This window comes from Mandrillus leucophaeus, unplaced genomic scaffold (genome assembly GCF_000951045.1).
Source record: "Mandrillus leucophaeus isolate KB7577 unplaced genomic scaffold, Mleu.le_1.0 Scaffold299, whole genome shotgun sequence".
Classification (NCBI taxonomy): domain Eukaryota; kingdom Metazoa; phylum Chordata; class Mammalia; order Primates; family Cercopithecidae; genus Mandrillus; species Mandrillus leucophaeus.
Window position 1 is genome coordinate 1,864,618 of NW_012103131.1, and position 21,651 is coordinate 1,886,268.

General features: G+C 41.4%; 1 protein-coding gene across 2 annotated transcripts in view; it reads right to left on the reverse strand.

The window, feature by feature from the left end:
• Positions 1-303: 303 nt before the first annotated feature.
• Positions 304-21,651, reverse strand: part of OAT (ornithine aminotransferase) — a 21,825-nt gene continuing 477 nt past the window's right edge. The window contains exons 2-10 of one of the 2 annotated variants that reach the window (XM_011986415.1): positions 14,850-15,075; positions 11,309-11,533; positions 11,111-11,206; positions 8,021-8,148; positions 6,370-6,492; positions 5,601-5,729; positions 4,405-4,518; positions 3,521-3,665; positions 304-1,091 (exon numbers count right to left, since the gene is read on the reverse strand). In XM_011986415.1, the coding sequence (XP_011841805.1) occupies positions 931-1,091; positions 3,521-3,665; positions 4,405-4,518; positions 5,601-5,729; positions 6,370-6,492; positions 8,021-8,148; positions 11,111-11,206; positions 11,309-11,533; positions 14,850-15,048 (1,320 nt within the window). In that variant the 5' untranslated portion in view covers positions 15,049-15,075 and the 3' untranslated portion in view covers positions 304-930. The remainder of the gene's footprint in view (positions 1,092-3,520; positions 3,666-4,404; positions 4,519-5,600; positions 5,730-6,369; positions 6,493-8,020; positions 8,149-11,110; positions 11,207-11,308; positions 11,534-14,849; positions 15,076-21,651) is intronic. The other variant, XM_011986416.1, reaches the window with a different exon arrangement.

Consider the following 21,651-nt stretch of genomic DNA (forward strand, 5'->3'; position numbering starts at 1 on the left):
ATCAAATGCCATACACCCTACAGTTCAACAGCATACAGCCAATCACTAACCAAGGTTAGTTCTGTAAACCAATGAGAATTCCTGACAAACAACTTTTGTAATCACCCCTTCACCTTGTGTCAGTAGAGGGCATAAGAGCAGCTGATCTATCCTTTTTTCTTTAAAAAATGTTCTCTGGAGAACTCTCCAGGGCAACCTGGAAGTGTGTCCTGAGCTGCAGTCCCCAGCCTTGGCCCACCTAAACATTCTGTATTAATTTTGCCTCAGCTTCTTCTTTTTAAGGTTAATACTCATCACAAAACAGACATCTGAAATATAAGCTTTATTTTAAATTTAAAGAAATATTGAAAATAAACATTTTTTACAAATTATAATCAAGCACTCAAACATTTTAGGAATGTTAAACACTAATTCTTCATTCAAAATAATGACATCCATAGAATACAACCCTGGTGTTGGCCAATATGAAGTTTACTTAATGTTAGTATTTTACATACATTTAACCGTTAATCCTTCCTAAAATTCAATAACAATGATTTCATTTTATAAGGTGAAGCCTTTTATGTAATACCCCAGAGATAACTTTTTCAAATATGAAACACTTATACCAGTGAGGAAATTATAAAAACATATATAAATTATACTGAAGAACTTGATTTAGAGGCTGTTTGTATATAGATGCATTTCACTTAGAAAGTACACATGCACATCAAAACACTTTCACTGAATATATATGCCATTACATTCTCTTAGTTACATTACAAAGCAAATGGCAGGGTCAGAAACGTTGTTCTATTATGTATCAACTGAAAAAAACATATATTCCAAAAAAAAAGTGAAGACTCATGGGAGTGGAATGTGCCCGCATTAAGAACAAAGCTTTTACAGGACCACCTGTCTCCAGCTCGCTCTGAAAACAGCTGGCTACCCTCAGAAAGACAAGATGGACTTGTTAATAATTTCAATGGACTCTCGAAGCTCATCCTCCTTGATCACCAGCGGAGGCGCAAACCTGATAATGTCACCATGGGTTGGCTTGGCCAGAAGTCCATTATCTCGAAGTCGTAGACACACCTTCCAAGCATCACAATCTAAAGAAAAATAGTAAAACATACATGCTCAAAGATAAATGTTTAAACATCCCTTGCCATATGTATGGGCAAAGTGCAGCCTGGCAAAACAAAATTCCCAGAACTTGCTCAAATAAGGGAAGCTTGCGCTGGGAGTGGTGGCTTACACCTGTAATCCCAGCACTTTGGGAGGCCGGGGCGGGCAGATCACAAGGTCAAGAGATCAAGACCATCCTGGCCAACATGATGAAACCCCGTCTCTACTAAAAATACAAAAATTAGCTGGGTGTCATGGCGCGCACCTGTAGTCTCAGCTACTCGGGAGACTGAGGCAGGAGAATCGCTTGAACCCAGGAGGTGGAGGTTGCAGTGAGCAGAGATCGCGCCACTGCACTCCAGCCTGGTGACAGAGCAAGACACCATCTTAAAAAAAATTTTTTTTAAATAAAAAAGAAAGGAAAGCTTGGAGATGCAAGCTTGGTTTGTTTTTACTCCTAAAAATGAAGTTCCTTTTCACTTTTCAGCAAGCACATAACTAGGTTTGAATTATATGATTAGACATATCATAGTGTTTCATAAATGAAAAAGATCAGGCCAAAAAAAAAGACAAACAAAAGTGCTAAGGCTGCTGTATTAATCACACAAGGAACTAATGCAAAAGAACTTGGGTATGGGCTGGGCACGGTGGCTCACACCTGTAATCCCAGCACTTTGGGAGGCCGAGGTGGGCAGATCACGAGGTCAAGAGATCGAGACCATCCTGGCCAACACGGTGAAACCCCACCTCTACTAAAAATACAAAAATTAGCTGGGCGTGGTGGCACATGCCTATAGTCCCAGCTACTCAGGAGGCTGAGGCAGGAGAATCGCTTGAACCCAGGAGTAGAGGTCGCAGTGAGCCAAGATCACGCCACAGTACTCCAGCCTGGCGACAGACACTCGAGCCCCACAGAGCGAAACTCTGTCTCAAAAAATAAATAAAATAAATAAATAAATAAAATTTTAAAAAAGAAAAAAAGGAACTTGGATATGATACAGATGATTAACTAACATAAAATAGGCAATACTCAAAACCCAGTGAACACTACACATTCTGAAAAGGGACTCGCTTCCCGAGCTCAACATTTTATGGCAACGATTCTCAACCTGGCTACACATCAGAATCACCTTAAAGGCTATTGCTAATGCCCGTGCCCCACCCTAGATGCGTCAAATCAGAATCCCTGGGGTAAGGCCAGGCTTTGACTCATTTTTTTAAAAAGCTCCCCAGGTGATTCTTTAAGTGCAGCCAAGGTTGGGAGGTTGGAATAGTTGCTTTAAAAGGAAGAGTTATCACAAGAAAATCCAGCAAGGAACACTTAAGGGTTATAATGGATGTACTAAAACACCCAATTAAGTGACAGCCAGCATTACTTTTATTATTGACACCATCACTGTCATTCATGTCATTATTACTGCTGCTCCTATAACCTCTACTGACACAAAGCATGAAAGCGAGGGAGGGAAGGATAGCAAAGAGGATCTCGTCCAGACTCACCAACAAAAAAACTTGAACTCTCTAAATACTGCCTGACTAACTAAAGGCAGAAAAACAAATGTCTTAAAGGAACAAGAGTCAAATTAGTTAAATGTGCCTTCATTTAGAAAAGAGCTATATTTTTTATACTCTTAATGAAATTATAAATCAGACAATAATCTATCTAAAAGGCTTGGCCATTTATGTCAGTCAACAGTTTCAAACAGAACCAACAACCAATTAAAATCCCAGTGTGGCTGGGCACGGTAGCTCATGCCTGTCATCTCAGCACTTTGGGAAGCCGAGGCGGGCAGATCACGAGGTCAGGAGATCGAGACCATACTGACCAACATGGTGAAACCCCGTCTCTACTAAAAATACAAAAACTACCTGGGCATGATGGCATGTGCCTATAATACCAGCTACTTGGGAGGCTGAGGCAGGAGAATCACTTGAACCAGGGCACTGCAGGTTGCAGTGAGCCGAGATGGCACCATTACACTCCAGCCTGGCGACAGAGCAAGACTCCATCTTAAAAAAAAAACAAAACAAAAAACAAGTGTAGCTGGGCATGGTGGCTCACGCCTGTAATCTCAGCACTTTGGGAGGCCAAGGCAAGCGGATCACAAGGTCAGGAGTTCGAGATCAGCCTGGCCAATATGGTGAAACCCCCTCTATTAAAAATACAAAAACTAGCCGGGTGTGGTGACACGCACCTGTAATCAATCCCAGCTACTCAAGAGGCTGAGGCAGAGAACTGCTTGAACCCAGGAGGCAGAGGCTGCAGTGAGCCAAGATCGCACCACTGCACTCCAGCCTGGAAGACAGAGCAAGACTCCATCTCGAAAAATAAATGAATTAATTAAATAAAATACCAAGTGTATTTTAGGTCTTTCTAAAAAAATTATCTTGAGTAAATGTTTTATCTCCATACCTTTGGTTTCTTTAATAACAATAGCGTTTAACAATCCTTTTCCTCTTACGGCAGTTACAACATCAGAAGGTAGCTTCATGAGTTCATTTCTCAAGATAATGCCCAATTTTTCTGCATTTTCAGCAAGATTTTCTTCTTTTAAAACCTACATTTAAAAAAAATTATATAAATGTTAAGACTGTCCTTTTTTTTGTTGTTCTTTGGAGGACAACGGGGACTGTAAGCACAGGAAAAACATGACTAAAGACCAGAGGAACTTAACTTTCATTGCTATTTTTCAAAGCCTGTATTAATTTCTAATTAAACATACACTAGCTCAGAGCCTTGCCTTTGTCACAAATCTATTGCCAATCATTCATGGCAAAATAAGGATTAAAGATTATTTAATCCAACTCACATACTGTCATTAATTGAATACATCAATGGAGGAAATGTAATTCTTAAACTGCAATAGTTTCTTCCCCTCCACAAAGATCTATCCTCAGAGATTACATAATAATTGCATGCCTTCAGCAGGCACTTAAAAAAATCAGTCTGAAAACATTATAAATCCACACTTAAAAGAAGACTTGCTTGCTAAGCAAAAAGACGGGGCTGGCAGGTGGGTCACAGTTGAGAGTTCTGTGAGGGCCAGCCAGGGCCGAAGAACCCAAAGCACCAGGTGTCTGTGAACTCAGGAAGCCCACGGAGGAAATCCAGTCTACTAGGCCAAGTTTAAATTACTTTTTGAGAATATCTTGTTCCTAAAATTTTTCTTCTGTACTTCATGTTTTCTAATATTTGGCATTCTTATTGAATGTCTTATTATACCAGTGGGCCCAAATTAAAAATCACTTCAACATTGCTTTAAAGAATAGACGTGGTGTGGCTGTGTCAGCTTTTACCTCAAGGGCTGCGATGGCCACTCGGCAGCCTAGTGGATTGCCACCGTATGTAGATCCATGCTCCCCTGGTTTAATGGTCAGCATTATGTCATCATCACATAGCACTGCCGACACCTGAAAGACGGTCAATTCACCATGTCATTTCTCAGCACTAAGCATTCTACTAAGCATTCTTATCCCCAGAGTCTCGCTGTCACCCAGGTTGGAGTGCAGTGGCGTGATCTCAGCTCACTGCAATCTCTGCCTCCCAGACTCAAGCAATTCTCCTGCCTCAGCCTCCCAAGTAGCTGGGATTACAGGCGCCCAGCACCACACCACACACGCAATTTTTTTTTTTTTTTTTTTTTTTTTGTAGTTTTAGTAGAGATGTGGTTTCACCAAGTTGGCCAGGCTGGTCTCAAACTCATGACCTCAGGTGATCTGCCTGCCTCAGCCTCCCAAAGTGCTGGGATTCCAGGCGTGAGCCACCGCACCCAGCCAAGAAGCTGATACTTAATGACTTCAACAAGAGTTTACATCAGCCAGCCTAAAACTACTGGCAACAAACTAAGTCATACCCTAAAACATTACAAATACTTCAGGTACAAATGGCACAAAACAACATACTTTTGCAACTAAAAGAGAAAAGCTATTTCTGCAATGATGTAATTTCACAATTCCTTCCAACGTCGAGATGAAATGCTTTGTTTAAATGCTTAAAAAACAAAGCTGAGCAATTCTTTTTAGCAAAAGTTTTGTCTATTCAGCAAAACCATCTATACTTCAGAGACCTCTGATGCAGTAACAATTACTGGCTCTGAAAGGCAAACCCAAGACATGAACTACAACAAACATTAATTTTTTCAGTCTCTATGTTCACCAGTCATGGTTTTAAACAATTAGTAATATGCCATGCTTCTGAACACTGGAAAAAAGGACAGGAGTCTACAGGAGTCCTTTGAGGATAAATTGTTCCCACCCGAATCCAGTGTCATAGCAAATTCCAAGGCACACTCAATTCTTCAGGCAGTAAGTAAGTGGGTCACACACTGGTACCTTAAATGTTTTTATTACAGATATTCCAAGTGGCCTACAGCACACTTGGTAAAATCAAACCATCTGAAAGGCATTATTGTCACAATCAGCTGATGTATAAATACTTCAGGGGTATATTTTACAAGAGTAGGAAATGGAAAGAGGGGGGACATGAAACTTACAGGGTATAAGCCTCCAGAAAGGGCCTTTCCAAGGAGGACTATATCAGGTCTGACATTTTCATAATCAACAGCCAGCCATCTACCAGTTCTGGCTAATCCTGTCTGTATTTCATCAGCAATAAACAGAACCTATTGGGGAAAAAAACTTAACTCCATTAGTGATCATTTTCATTTCCACAGGGAAAATAGCCATCTTTATTCCACTGTCCCCCTACCAACAATAAATGTGTAATTCTGATGTGCCCTGGGATTTGTAAAAATGTTTTAACTACACACACAATTTCAAGACTATTCTATGAGAATCCTGTAGACTCACCAACTATTTCCTTTGTCAGGCCACTCTCTCCCTAGAGGCCCATTCTGCCCTGCTCTACATAGTGAAAAGGTGCTGATGCAAAGCTGAGGGTTTTGTATGGCCTTTCTGGACATAACTACCCTCTGGGAACAAATTAATTTATTTGTTTATTCCACAAACATTTAATATGTGACAAGAACTCTCAAATGGTAAACAAAATACACTACTATCAGCCCTGGGAGAAAGGAGGAGAGAATACAACAAAGGGCTTGGTGGGGCTCACAGTGAAAGGCTCTTAGAGTAGCGAGGAAGGAAACGCTGTTAAGGCCAAATCTGCAGCTCTGCACAGGGCCCAGGACAAGGCCAGAGACAGGAAAAAGTATTTAAGCGCTCAGAATGCCATCGCCCTCTAGTGGAAAGTAATTTAAGGGCAGGAGCCCATTCAGTCTTATCACAGGCAGCAAACGTGACAACCTGGTGCCTGGTGCAGAGCTCTCGCACTCCCATTAGGTAACCTGGATCCGGAACAACAACGCCTGCTTCACCCTGAATTGGTTCTACCATGAACGCAGCCACATTTGGATCCTGAAGAGCACGCTGCAAAAGAAATAGGAATAGGTTTTAATAAATCTTCTTTCTACCACACTTGGAAATCTGAAAGCATACACCACATGTATTTTCTATGAAGTATGCAAAACAAGTTTTTGTACTAACATAAATTCTGACTTCACAAGAATTTGAAGTGGAAGACTTCAAATTCACTGCCATTCAATTATCAGAAGCTCCAAACACTTCACCTTTAAGTTACACTAGCCTACATTTCCTTTTTTGCCTCATTCTGTTGCCCAGGCTGGAGTATAGTGGCACAAACAGGGCCCACTAAAGTCTCAAACTCCTGGGCTCAAGGTGATCCTCCTGCCTCAGCCTCCCAAGTAGCTGCACACCATGCCCAGCTAATTTTTTATTTATTTTGGGTTTTTTATTTTTTTTTTTGGAGATGGAGTCTCACTCTGTCACCCAAGCTGAAGTACAGCGGCACGATCTTGGCTTACTGCAGCCTCTGTGTCCTGGGTTCCAGCAATTCTTCTGCCTCAGCCTCCCAAGTAGCTGGGATTACAGGCACGCACCACCACACCTAGCTAATTTTTTTTGTATTTTTAGTAGAGACAGGGTTTCACCATGTTGGCCAGACTGGTCTCAACTCCTGACCTCAAGCAATCTGCCTGCCTTGGCCTCCCAAAGTGCTGGGATTACAGGCATGAGCCACCGTGCCTGATCTTGATTTTTAAATTTTTTTGTGGAGACAGGCTCTCCCTATGCTGCCCAGGCTGGTCTTGAACTCCTAAACACAAGTGCTCCTCCAGCCCTAGCCTCCCAAAGCACTGGGATTACAGGCATGTACCACCATGCCCAGCCTGTTTTCTAATATATAAATGTAGTATAAATTAAATCTGGCTGGGCACAGCGGTTCATGCCTGTCACCCCAGTACCTTGGGAGGCCAAGATGGGCAGATCACTTGAAGTCAAGTGTTCAAGACCAGCCTGGCCAACAGGGCGAAACCATGTCTCTAAAGCAAATAGAAAAGTGAGTTGGGTGTGATGGTGTGTGCCTGTGGTCCCAGCTACTTGGGAGGCTGAGGCAGGAGGATTACTTGAACGCAAGAGGCGGAGTTTGCAGTGAGATGAGATTGTGCCACTGCACTTCAGCCTGGGCGATAGAGTGAGACTCTGTCTCAAAAAAAGAAATTAATTACTTAAATTAAATCTAAAGTAAATAGCCTTTTAAAGCCAACTTAAGGCTTTCTTTAAAAGCCTTCCACTTCCACTTTAAAAAGCTAGCTAAAAACAGAAATTTTACCTAGCAAGTAAGCAGGTACACCCAAGTTAATTGTTATGAAGGACACACATCTAAAGCAGCTGGCGGGCTGTTCAGAGTAGATCACAGAACTCAGCTTTCTCTGTGTTGGAAACTAATTGCTCGCTACTGAGAACAAGTCTGAAATCGTGGCCTAACTTAAGTGAGATAAATTTGCATTACTGTCATATAATGTATTTAGAATTCATATATTCAACAGCTTTAATTTCTATTCACAATGAGCTAAGCACCATGACGCTAGTGAAATACCTCCAGTGCAGGCAGATCATTATAGGGAATGATGTCGAATCCCGGCATAAATGGTCCAAAACCATCGTAACTGGTCGCGTCTGTGGAACTGGAGATAGCAGACAACGTCCTACCCCAAAAGTTTCCATCTAGAAAGAAGAAACAAACAGCGATTATTTCAAAGAAACCCAAAATTCAATAAGCACTATCCCCACAAAACACCACAAGAAGTTTGACTCAAAAAATAAATCAAGGGCTTGCTTTAGTGCACCTTCCGTGGGCTTTCAATTGTTAAAACAAAGTCTGATATTAAACACCATGGCTCCTATGACACAAGACCACTAGGTCTGGCCTTGTAATTCCTATTTTAGTCTATTCTCTCTACTGAGCCTCTTGACTGGAATATATAGCCCCTGCAGATAGATAACTTACTTTTCTTTCAATAATCCCCAACCCAGTAACAAGCCCTAACAATTGAGGTAATTGAGGTCTTCAATGCGAGTTTTCTAGAGAAGGTGCATTTATGATACTGATATGAGAAAGAGAATATCCTTCACAGACAATTAGCAGCTTTCCTTTCAAAACTCCAATACTGCAGGCTAACAACAGAATGCATTTCCGATTTCATTTGGAGAAAAGATCTTCAAGCAATCCAAACATGTTTCCATTTTGCCTTCCTTGATATTATAATCCTTTATGATGCTAAATGACAGAGGTTTCCCTTTCTTCTGGAACATTTTTTATCCATTAATAACGGTGACTGAGGATCTACTATATGAGGCATTGTTTTAGATGTTGGGGAATAGGCCGGGCATAGTGGCTCACGTATGTAATCCCTGCACTTTGGGAGGCTGAGGCGGGTAGATCAGCTGAGGTCAGGAGTTCAAGACCAGCCTGGCCAACATGGTGAAACCCCATCTCTACTAAATATACAAAAATTAGCCAGGCACAGTGGTGCACACCTGTAGTCCCAGCTACTCAGGAGGCTAAGACACGAGAATCGCTTGAACCCAGGAAGCAGAGGTTGCTGTGAGCCGAGATCGCACCACTGCACTCCAACCTGGGTGATAGAGCAAGACTCTGTCTCAAAAAATAAAAATAATAATAATAATAAAGATGTTGGAGAAGCCAGGTGCGGTGGCTCACGCCTATAATCCCAGCACTTTGGGAGGCCGAGACAGGTGGATCACCTGAGGTCAGGAGTTCAAGACCAGCCTGGCTAACATGGTAAAACTCTGTCTCTACTAAAAATATAAAAATTAGCTGGGCGTGGTAGTGGGCACCTGTAATCCCAGCTACTCAGGAGGCTAAGGCAGGAGAATCGCTTGAACCCTGGAGGCGGAGGTTACAGTCAGCCAAGATTGTGCATTGCACTCCAGACCGCAGACTAGGTGACAAGAGTGAAACTCCGTCTCAAAAAAAAAAAAAAAAAAATGTTGGGAAATAGATCAGGATCACAACTGGCAAGATTTCTGTCCTCAGGGAGCTTCCTTTCTAGTAGGGAAAAAACACCTAACATAAACCAGTAAAGTGAGCTGGATAGTTTCAGAGAGGGTTAAATTCAAGAAGGAAAGACACCATGTAAAATAACAGAGAGGTTGGGAGTTTGTGACATCATGAATGTTTTTATCTTCTTACCATCTCTGCCAGCAGCAACTCAATTAATCAGTGCTGGATTATCGTATTTTGGCTTCATCTTGTTTCTAATTACTATTCTTACAAAGCCTCTTTCATCAGCATCCCTTACCTACAAGTAATCTCTTCTTTTACTTGTCCACAAACAATAGCACATTGATTTTGACTAGGTTTGTTTAAGAAGAAATGCACTGATTAGACCATAAGCCTATTTTCTTTCCCCTGCCTAGCCTCAGGAACCTCATCCTCGGTCACTTACCCTGCAGGTATAAGGGACTTACAGTTAGGGACAGTCTTCCTCTGTCTCTCCACCCCACTGACTCACCAGCTGCTTTCAATACTCAGGTGAAAACATCTTTGCACCCTTTGCTATTAAGAAAGAGACTGGACATAGTCTATAAGAATGAAAGTCACCAGAAACACCATTTTTGTTTGCAAGAGACAGTTATGTTGTCCTACAATGAAAGCACAAGATTTTTAAACGGCAAGTTACAGAGTTTTGCAAAGATTTCTTCTTTGGGAATACCAATCTGTCCCCTCAAATACCAATTACCTCTGGCCTTCAGTTGAACTCTGGATTCTATTACGTTATGGGGTTTATCATTTAACTGCATGTGTTCACATGGCAGAATATTTAATGATTTCAATGATCACAAGAATGAACTTTGACCATTATAGCGACAAATCTATACATACCTGTTTTTAAAAAAATAAAGCTTAAAAAACAAGTGAACATCATATAAAGAATCCAACAGTCAAACTACATCTACTCAATTAATTATTAGTCTCCCTAACCAAAATTCAAGTTATTCCTTTCAACCAGTCCCAGAAGCCTAACAAGGGCAATTCCAAGCCTCCTCTTTCCAACAGCTTCTAAGAGGAACATGGCATAACAGCACCTCCAATATCAAGATTCAAACCACACTCTATGTAGGCCATGGCCCCACACTAACTTCACCCAACTCCAGCACCCAACACAGACCCTCCACCAGTAAGACTATCTAATTAACTGGATAACTGCTATAAAGAAAATCTCACAGGCAAATGAGAGGAATAGGGAGTTCAGAAAGAAAAACCCATACATGAAGAAATAATCTCCAAGAACAGGAAATCCCTCATTAATTGTTATGAAACATTCAGCAAATACATACCATGTACTAGGCAAAACATATTACAAGTATTTCATCAGTAAATTAAAACAATAAATTATATATATGTTTTTTATATATAAAATATATAAGTGTGTGTGTGTGTGTGTGTGTGTATATATATATTTTTTTTTTCTTTTTTTTATTTAAATAGAGACAGGGTCTCCCTATGTTGCCCAGAAGGCTGGTCTTGAACTCCTGGGCTCAAGGAATCCTCCTGTCTTGGCCTCTCAAAGTGCTAGGATTACAGACATGAGCCACCACGCCTGGCCACAGTAAATTATATTGTATGTTTCAGTCATAGAAATTAATATTTAATTTCACATACCTGCAAAAACAATCTTTGCTTTGTATTTCTGAATGCCCTTCACGGTATAGCCCCACCTACGAGCTAGTTTACAGGCAGTCTCTCCAGCCTCCACTCCTATCAGGAGAGAAAAATGTTCGGATTTTTTAAAATGTTAAACTATCAAAAAATAAAAAGGTTATTTTTGAGGGTATTTAACAAAAAAAGGAAATGTTTTACCTGTATTCATAGGAAGAACTTTCTGGTAGTTGAAAAGTTTAGTAATATACTCCTCATATTCACCAAGTACGTTATTATAGAAAGCTCTAGATGTTAAGGTCAATTTGTCCACTTGACTCTTCAGCGCATTCACAATCTTGGGGTGACAATGCCCTTGGCTGACAGCACTGTAAGAACTCAGGAAGTCAAAATATTTTCTGCCTTCTACATCCCATAAGTAAATACCTAAATACATAAGAAAGGAAAATTATTTTAGACAATTACTATGTGGCATGAAGTCCAAAGATTAAGAGTGCTAGCAAGCCCGCTGAATGCCTACATATGAACCTCTATTTATATATTTGTAGTTATATATATATATAGTTATATGTAGTTATATATATATATGTCGTATTTATATATTTGTAGTTAAAGCTTGTTTTAGCTCAGGCATAATAAACTTTGATTTGTAAGGAATTATTAAGAATTGTATTTTGTCTGCCTGGCTTCAAAATACACATTTAACAAAAATAACACAAAAAGGTTATAAACTCTGGAGTAAAACCTTTACCTAATTCTAAAATTTAGGACCCAAAATTAGAATTTAAGAGGAGAAGTTAGGCCAGGAGCCATGGCTCACGCCTGTCATCCTAGCACTTTGGGAGACCAAGGCAGGGATCGCTTGAGCCCAGGAGTTCCAGATCAGCCTGGACAACACAGCAAAACCCTTGACTCTACAGAAAAATGCCGGGCATGGGTACGGTCCCAGTTACAGAGATTGAGGTGGGAGGACTGCTTGAGCCTGAGAGGTAGAGGATCCAGTGAGTTGAGATTGTGCCACTGCACTCCAGCCTGGGCACCAGAGCAAGATCCTGCCTATAAATAAAATAAAATAAATAAATAAAATTTTAAAATAAAAAAGCAGAAGTTATACGTAACAGACAAAAATTATGAGAAATCGTCTATAATAACCCTTAGGATGGAAAAAAAAAATTGTAAATCATGTGTCTGATAAGATCTAACTTCCAGAACTCTTACAACTCAATTTCAAAAGGACAAACAACCCAATTTAAGAAATGAAGAAAGACTTGAATAGCTGTTTCTTCAAAGAAGATATACAAATGGCTAAGAAACACATGAAAAGATGTTCAACGTCACTAATCATTAGGAAAATGCAAGTTAAAATCACAATGAGATACCATCTCACACTCCCTGAGATGGTTATAATTAAAAAAAACAAGTTTTGACAGGATCTGAAGAAATTGGCACTCTCATGCATTGCTAGTGGGAAAGTAAAACAATGTTGCCGTGTCATGTAATATGAAACAGATTTTCCATAGTTCAAAAGAAGATATGTCTATAATACTGGCACCAAATAAAATACAGGCAAATGACAAAAATGTGTGATACTCTTATATTGTCATTTTCTGGTACAAAGCTAAGTAATAAATTTTGGTTTTATTTGGTTAAGGCTGTTATTTATTCCAAATTGTAGATTAAATCACCATTTGGCAACTATCACAGTAATCATTTATTCAGGCAAGAATCATTAGTGGATGCTAAAATTGTGTGTAAAAGTTCATGAGTAACTGGGTATTTACAGAGTTTTACACTCTGTCCCCACAAGATACTTAACACAAAGGGAAAGAAGACCAAGACAAACAAGAAGAATTGAGGAACTGTTCTGGGTTAAAGAAGACTAAACATGACAACTGAATGCAGCTCATCGGAGGTTTTCCTTTTGTTATAAAAGAGAACAAACAACATCTGGATTAGGTCTCCAGACTCACGGTGCTGTACCAGTGTTAAGTTCTTGATTCTTACAATTACTCTATGGTTATAAAAGAGAAAGTCAGCTGGGCACAGTGGCTCACACCTGCAATCCCAGCACTGTGGGAGGCTGAGGCGGTAGGATCACTTGAGACCAGGAGTGATCTCAACACGGGCAAAATCTAATCTCTACAAAAAAAAAATGCTTGGGAAGCTGAGGTGGGAAAATCACCTGAAGCCAGGAGTTCCAGGCTACAGTGAACCATGATCGCCACTGTACAGCACCACTGTACTCCAGCCTGGGCAACAGAACGAGACCCTATCTCAAAAAGTCATTGTGTTTTAGGAAAGACACACTAAGTATCTATGGGTAAAGAAATGTCACGTGGCAGGGCGCGCTGGCTTATGCCTATGATTCCAGCACTTTGGGAGGCTGAGGCGGGTGGATCACCTGAGGTCAGGAGTTCAAGACCAGCCTGGCCAACATGATGAAATCCTGTCTCTACTAAAAATATAAAAATTAGCTGGACGTGGTGGTGTGGGCCTATAGTCCCAGCTACTCGGGAGGCTGAGGCAGGAGAATCACTTGAACCCGAGAGGTAGAGGTTGTAGTATGCCAAGATCACGCCATTGCACTCCAGCCTGAGCAACAAGAGTGAAACTTCTTATCAAAAAAAAAAAAAAAGAGACGTCATGTATGGCCAGGCATGGTGGTTCACACCTGTAATCCCAGCACTATGGGAGGCCAAAGCGAGTGGATCACCTGAAGTCAAAAGAGTTGGAGAGCAGCCTGGCTAACATGGTGAAACCCCATCTCTATTAAAAACACAAAAATCAGCCAGGTGTGGTGGCACGTGCCTGTAATCCCAGCTACTTGGAGGCTGAGGTGTGATAATCGCTTGAACCCATGAGGCAGAATTTGCAGTGAGCCAAGATCGTGCCACTGCATTCCAGCCTGGGTAACAAAGCGAGGCTCCATCTCAAAAAAGGAGAGTCATGTCTGCAACTTCCTCTCAAAACAGGTCAGAAAACAATGTACAATATGCAGGCGTGGGAGGAGAGAAAAGAAGGGAGTGAACACACTAAGACCAAAGCAGTAAAACGTTAGCACTTGGAAAATCTGGGAGAAGAGTAAAAGAAAAATATTAGTACTACTTGTTACAACGTTTCTTAAGTCTAAAATTACGCCAAAATAAAAGTTAAAAGAAAAAAATGACAGCAATATGACCGTACTTTCCTTATTTCTCTTGCATTCCCTCTTGGTAAGGTCCACATGACAAAGACAATGGTTCCTCTTTGAAGCCTCCATAGCACCTAACACAGCAGCACTAGACACTCAATAAATGAATTAACTGGCCGGGTGCAGTGGCTCACACCTGTAATCCCAGCACTTTGGGAGGCCAAGGTGGGAGGATCACAGAGTCAGGAGTTCGAGACCAGCCTGGCCAACACGGTGAAACCCCATCTCTACTAAAAATACAAAAATTAGCCGGGTGTGGTGGCGCATGCCTATAGTCCCAGCTACTCAGGAGGCTGAGGCAGAAGAATCGTTTGAACCTGGGAGGCAGAGGTTTCAGTGAGCCCAGATTGTGCCACTGTACTCCAAACTGGGTGACAGAGTGAGATTCCGTCCCAAAAAAAACAAAGCAGAACCAAAAAAAAAGAATTAACTGTGTCTGCAATATATACATTAAATACATCTAGAAAAATGTATATTGAGAAAATATGGAAGCAATTTTTTTTAATAAAAGGTTTCAAGAAAAGGGAAGAGACGGATTAATTTGAAACGTACCTTTTCCTCTCTCCACGGCTACAGGTAAAGGATGGTAGTTGTGCGCACCATACTTATATTCCCTTTCAAAAATGTCTTCAGAGGTTGGAGGGCCTTGGACTGTTTTTTTAGTTGCAACAGATGTAGCAGAAGCCACTGAAGAATGAACTCCTCGACTAAGTACAGCAAACCTCTGCAAATGTGCTAGTTTGGAAAACATTGTGTCCTTCAAGCAGAAAAACCAGATCTGTCCAAAGAAAAGAGAATGCATTAAGAGTGAGAATCCTTGGCTTATGCCTATAATCTTAGTACTTTGGGAGGCTGAGGCCAGAGGATCACATGAGCCCCGGAGTTTGAGACCAGCCTGGGCAACATAGCAACACTCCATTACCACAAAAAATTGAAAAATTAGCTGGGTGTAGTGGTGTGCACCTGTAGTCCCAGCTACTTGGGAGACTGAGGTGGGAGGATTGCTTGAGCCTGGAAGTTGAGGCTGCAGTGAGCTGAGACTGTGCCATTGTACTCCAACCCAAGAGACAGAGCAAGGCCCAGTATCAAGAAAAAAAAAAAAAATAGCCAGGCGCAGTAGCTCACATCTGTAATTCCAGCACCTCGGGAGGCCAAGATGGGAGGATTGCTTGAGCCAAGGAGTTAAAGACCAGCCTGGGCAACACAGTCTCTATAAAAGAAAAAAAAAGAGTGAGAATCTTGGTGGTTTGTGCCTGTAGCCCCCAGCTGCTCAGGAGGCTGAAGCAGGAGGGTCACTTGAGTCCAAGAGTTTGAGGCCAGCCTGAGCAACAGAGTGATACCCTGTCAATCAGTCAATCAATCAACCAATCAGTAAGAGTAAGACTCTTTCCAGAGCTAATGAACTGTGTGTTGACTGAATACCTACTAAACACTAAGTATTTGTTAAGCGCCTACCACAGTTCAATACCATCAGGCACGATGCTATGAGACAGCTACAATCGTAGGACAGAGACCAGAGGCAGGGAAACCAAATCAGAGAAGACTGCCAGAGACTAGGCATGGGGCAGGAGACAGCGGGACTGACAACTCATTTGTCCTTCTATATGGAGAGTGAAGCAATTAAGGTAGAATTTGGTTTCTACCAAAATAAAAGGGACCATCCTAAAATAAAAACAACAGGTGTGGAGAGGAAAAAGTTGACTTCTGGGGTATGGGAATTGCTTAACACCAAAGATCTAAACTACAAGTCAAATCTTTTTTTTTTTTTTTCGAGGGTGGAGAGGACAGGGTCTCACTCTGTCATCCAGGCTGGAGTGCAGTGGTATGATTACGGTTCACTGCAGCTTCAATCTCCCTGGCTCAAGCAATTACCCGACCTCAGCCTCTCTAGTAGCTGGGACTACAGGCGGGCACCACCACACCCAGCTAATTTCTGTATTTTCCGTAGAGATGCGGGTCTTGCCATGTTTCCCAGACTGGTCTTGAACTCCTGGGCTCAAGCAATCCGCCCACCACAGCCTCCCAAAGTTTTCGAATTAAAGGTGTGAGCCACTGTGCCCAGCCTAAAGTCTTTTATTTAGCCACAAATATCTAAAACTTCTGTAGGTCAAATTTATCATCAAGGTGAAAGGCAAAAAGACTAGGAAAAGAATGCTAACTTATAATAGCTTTAAAGTGTTCATAGTAAGTTGAATTAGACCAAACACATACATACGTACATAAATACACACATACACACACACACACATATATATAAGATTCCCAAACAAAACAATCTATTCTGCTAGGATGGTTGTTTCTACAAAACTTATCCTCAAAAAATTGTAGCATAAAAGCTATTGTTGGCCGGGTGCAGTGGCTCATGCCTATAATCCCAGCACATTGGGAGGTCCAGGCAGGCAGATCACCTGAAGTCGGGAGTTTGAGACCAACCTAACCAACATGGAGAAACCCCATCTCTACTGAAAATACAAAATTAGCCAGGCGTGGTGGTGCATGCCTGTAATCCCAGCTACTCAGGAGGCTGAGGCAGGAAGATCGCTTGAACCTGGGAGGCCGAGGCTGCAGTGAGCCAAGATTACACCATTGCACTCCAGCCTGGGCAACAAGAGTGAAACTCTGTCTCAAAAAAAAAAAAAAAAGCTATTGTTAGCAAAAGGTAACTGAGAACTACAGAGTGTCAAACTACAAACTACAATCTGTTACTTGTATGAGCCTTAAAGTCTAAACATCACTGAGCAGGCTGGTGTTTGCCCTGCCACCCCATCACATAAGGCAGAGTCAGGGCTACTCTCTCAGTCATCCCCAGCCCTAAAACCAGCCCCTCCACAAGGCTTCACACACCTCTTTGTACCCAATTTACCATTAAGCATCCTGATAAGCCATGAAGTAAAAACTAAACTATGAAAGAAACTAACAATTAAAAGGAAATTAGAGCACGTGCATAGGAATCACCTCTGGAAGGAAGAAATAAAAAAAAAAGGCTTAAAGATAAATTCATGATTAGGAGAAAGTGGCCACAAACTAGGCATATTTATTCTATCTATACTTACTTTCTAAAAGACTAGTTAATTCATGTTTCAACAGAAGTCTACCAATGACAAGTCAAACCATGTATAATCTCACAGCACTCTTGATTTGAGCTGCCAAATTAGCAAAACATAATACTTGGAGTTTGGCTTACTTCCCTTTAAACTTGGCACTACCCAATAAATCCAGCATGTTCAAGAATTTGCAATTACTAAACAAAATCCAGCACTCCAGTTTGCCAAAGACTCACCGACTATTTTTTCTTCCCACGGTTCAGACCAGAATACAGATTTTTAACCCACGATCCAGGGACAGTCTGCAGAGAGTCCAAAATCTCCTGAAATAAAATGCAGAATTATATGCAGACTCATATTTTTCCAGAGGAAGGTCCATAACTTTCATCAGACTTTATCTCAAAGGGGTGGGTACCAACAATCAAAAAAAAAGTGATGTAAGAATCATCAAACTGGAGGTAGCTGCTAGCGAAAATGTCTAATCGTACCATACAGAGCTTCCCCAAAATACTACTGCGAAGTCTAAAATACTCATATATGATTTCCTTCTTGGGCTCTTTATGCTTTACTCAGTATGAATTGTTTGATCAACTAAAAAATTAGAATATTAATTTTTGCCTACCAAATTAGCAGTAAAACACTCAGGCAATACTTAGTGGTGCTCTAAACTGTAACAACTTTCTAGGGCCAGGCATGGTGGCTCACGCCTATTACCCCAGCACTTTGGGAGGCCAAGGCAGATCACTTGAGCCCAGGAGTTAAAGATCATGGGGAGACCCTGTCTCTACAAAAAATACGAAAATTAGCCAGGTGTGGCGGCGTGTACCTGTAGTCCCAAGTAGTCAGGAGACTAAGGTGGAAAGATCTCTTGAGCCTTGAGTTCTGGGCTGCAGTGAGCCACGATCTATGCCACCAGCACTCCAGCCTGGGCAATAAAGTGAGACCGTGTCTCAAAATATATATATATCTTGAGATTATCTAAATTCAACATTCTTATTTTATATAAAAGTTATCTGCACAGCTAATTTCCAACAGAAATGGAATGAAAAATTCACTTACCTGTCAAGTTTAGGCAGTTTTATTAAAGAGTAACTGGTGACAAAATAATAACATTCAAAACATTACTAATACTCATTCTCAAGGTTTTTGCTTCTTTTCACTTACAGATGGAGTCTCAGCTATGTTGCCCAAGTTGGCCTCAAACTCAAGGGATCCTTCTGCCTCAGCCTCAGGAGGAGGTGGGACCACAGGCGTACACCACTGGGTCAGCTATTCTTAAGGTTTTTAAGATGAAGTCTGGATATTTAATTCGACTGGGAAAGGTCAGAAACTAGATGCGCCTTGACATATCAAAATCCTGTAAATGCATTTCTATTAAAGAACCTTTTGTGTTCAAGTTACTGTGCTTGGCACTGTATGAGAAATCTTACAGCAGAATTAAGATGGACTTGAAAATAGCCAACATCAATAATATCCTCTTCCCCAGAGGTTTCAAAACCAGGAGAATCAAGTGGAAAATACAGAGTTTGGAGACCAGGATTTTAAATTCTGTCTGTGGTTCTTAAGAGCAACTCTGGGTGATGCTGTCAATCTTTCTGAGCTTCAATTTCCCCATTTGTAAAATGAGGTTGAAGCGTTACTGAGGATTCAATGGGTTAATGTTATTGTGCCAAATCCAGCACAAAATGGCCACTCAGTTCCCTTTTGCCCTTAAAACTAGCCAGTTTCTGAAATATCAGAATCAACAGTGCCATGATTTCTTTTTAAAACTGTTTAAAAAGACACACACACACACACCATTTTTCAGTTGATAAAAAATTAGAAAACACAGACAAGAAAACTACCTGCAATTTTACACTTGCATGACAACCATTAACATTTGGTTATTTTTTCTAGGCATAATTAGCATCCACATTAGCTTTTTTTCAGCCTTCCCTATAGAAGTTACCATTTAAGTGCCTCCTAAAGACTCCCCGGGACTGTGCAGACTTGTAACGGGTCCTAACACTTCAGGCCACTTGTTTTTATGCCTGTAAGTCTATACTCTAAGCTCCTTTAAAAAACAGTAAAATTCACTTTGCATTCCTAGAACCTAGCCCAGGTCGGGCATCCTGTGGGCCTTTGTCAAATAAACGAGGTCAGTCTTACTTAGGACTCCTGAGGGAGTCAAGGTAGCAAGTGATCAAGACTATGGGATCACCTATCCCTGACCAAGTTGAGTCTAACTCTAAGAGGGGGTGTTCACTGTCTGACCTCATCTAGAAGAACTCATCTCTTCATCAAGAGTTTACTTCATTAGATCTAATGGCCTTTAAAGGTCAAAATAATGTGTTCCAGGTTGCTATCATGCATCTACCTGAGGCCCATACTCAGGTCCCGGAAATGAGAACAAATTGCTCTTGGCAAGCTAGAATTCTAACACTGAAGGTTTCATCCACATAATTAACAGAGTCCTTCAGGCTACCATTACTCTCTCCATCTAGCCCATCCATCTACATTAGAACACACCTACAGTAGAATTTCCACAAAAGGCTCCATTTTGAAATTAATTTAGCCTATGCTCTTAAAAACTATTTTCTTACTCTAAAAGAATAGTCAGTGTAAAGTCATCCAAAAGCCACTTAAAATATTCAACTTGAGGAGTAAATTTGTTCTTGCTATTTTGACAAATATTTACTTTTCCTGAGGTAACCATTCACAAACACAGGCCTTTTAAAAAAAAAAAAAAGTTCTACCAACAGAAGTCTCTTTTACGTAATCAGTATTCTGGCTAAAATTCAAGTCAAGTGCATCATTGGCAAACAACTAGTTTTACTACTCAGAAAGGATTGGGGTCAACTACAGCACATCCTCCACACACATCCAAATTCGGTGCTTTCATCGCTATTTGTAAATGTTTGAGATTTGACTGGTCCTCAAGAACTCACTAAAGGGCATAAAATATGCACACAAATAACTGTAATAAAGGCAAGCTATGGGATAATACAAATTAAGACAGTTGCTTTGAAGGAAAAAAATGTCTTTTAAAAAAGTTTACTATTTAAAGTTATACTGGGTTTTTCTTTGGGAGGGGGGATGCAAAACTAATCTTAAACACCATGAAAAACTGCAAACCCAAAACTATAATCTTTTTTTTTTTTTTTTTTTTTTTTTTTTTTTTTTGAGACGGAGTCTGTCGCCCAGGCTGGAGTGCAGTGGCATGATCTCAACTCCCTGCAAGCTCTGCCTCCCGGATTCAAGCAATTCTCCTGCCTCAGTCTCCCGAGTAGCTGGGATTACAGGCGCGCACCACGATGTCTGGCTAATTTTTGTATTTTTAGTAGAGATGGGGTTTCACCATGTTGGCCAGGCTGGTCTCAAACTCCTGGCCTCAGGTGATCCGCCTGCTTGGGCCTCCCAAAGTACTGGGATTACACAGGTGTGAGCCACCGTGCCTCGCCAAAAATAAGCTTTTTAATTTAACTCTTGTTTTTATGAAAAGACTCATCTAAAGACAGAACCAGGACACTCTAATGAAAGGAGTCTATTGTTATTTCACATGGATAAGAGTGATGGATTACAATCTAAAGAACAGTTCCGGGGTTAACTGAAAGAACTAGCTTATCCACAGAAACCCTTTCAATCCCAGACGAAGAAATTTAGAATTTAGAAACTGAACACTAGTCATTTCTTAAGGTAAAGCCACTTCATTCCAAAGTCACTCTCTTTTCCCCCTTATCACCGTAATTTATCTAAGAAGTAAAACAACACCAAAAAGGTAAGACGTAGAGTGACAAAAGGAGACGGTGGGTCACAGGGTGAGTGCCGAGGTGACTTCGGGCCTCAGTCCTCTCGCCAGCAAAGGGTGGAAAATGACCCCTCCCGTCCGGCCCGGGAAGGCGACCGAGGAAAGACACCGGTCAGGCCCATTTATTGATGCTCAGCAGGATTTGCAAAAAGCCCTCAAAGGGAGGTTTTCATGCTGAAAATCCTGTTGCCCCCCATTCCCCACCATCTAATTAACCTGCACATTACTGTAAGGAAGGTTCTGCTTCTGTAATTTTCTTTATTTCGACAGAAGCTGGAGAAAAAAAATCATAGGCTGGAAGAGGGGAGCGATGGGCAGGCCGATCTGCAGGGCGCAGAAGCAGGCCAGGAGGACCCAGCCCTCCAAGGCTGCATCAGCGCCCCCGCCGCGTGACCAGGGCCACCTGTTTACTGCACGTCCCCAGAACGCAGCCTCCCCGCCGACCCCAGGAACCGAGAGTGCCCAAAGGCCTCCTTCGCGGAACCCCGGGGCGCCTCGGGGTCTCCGGGCCGGGTGAGCCGAG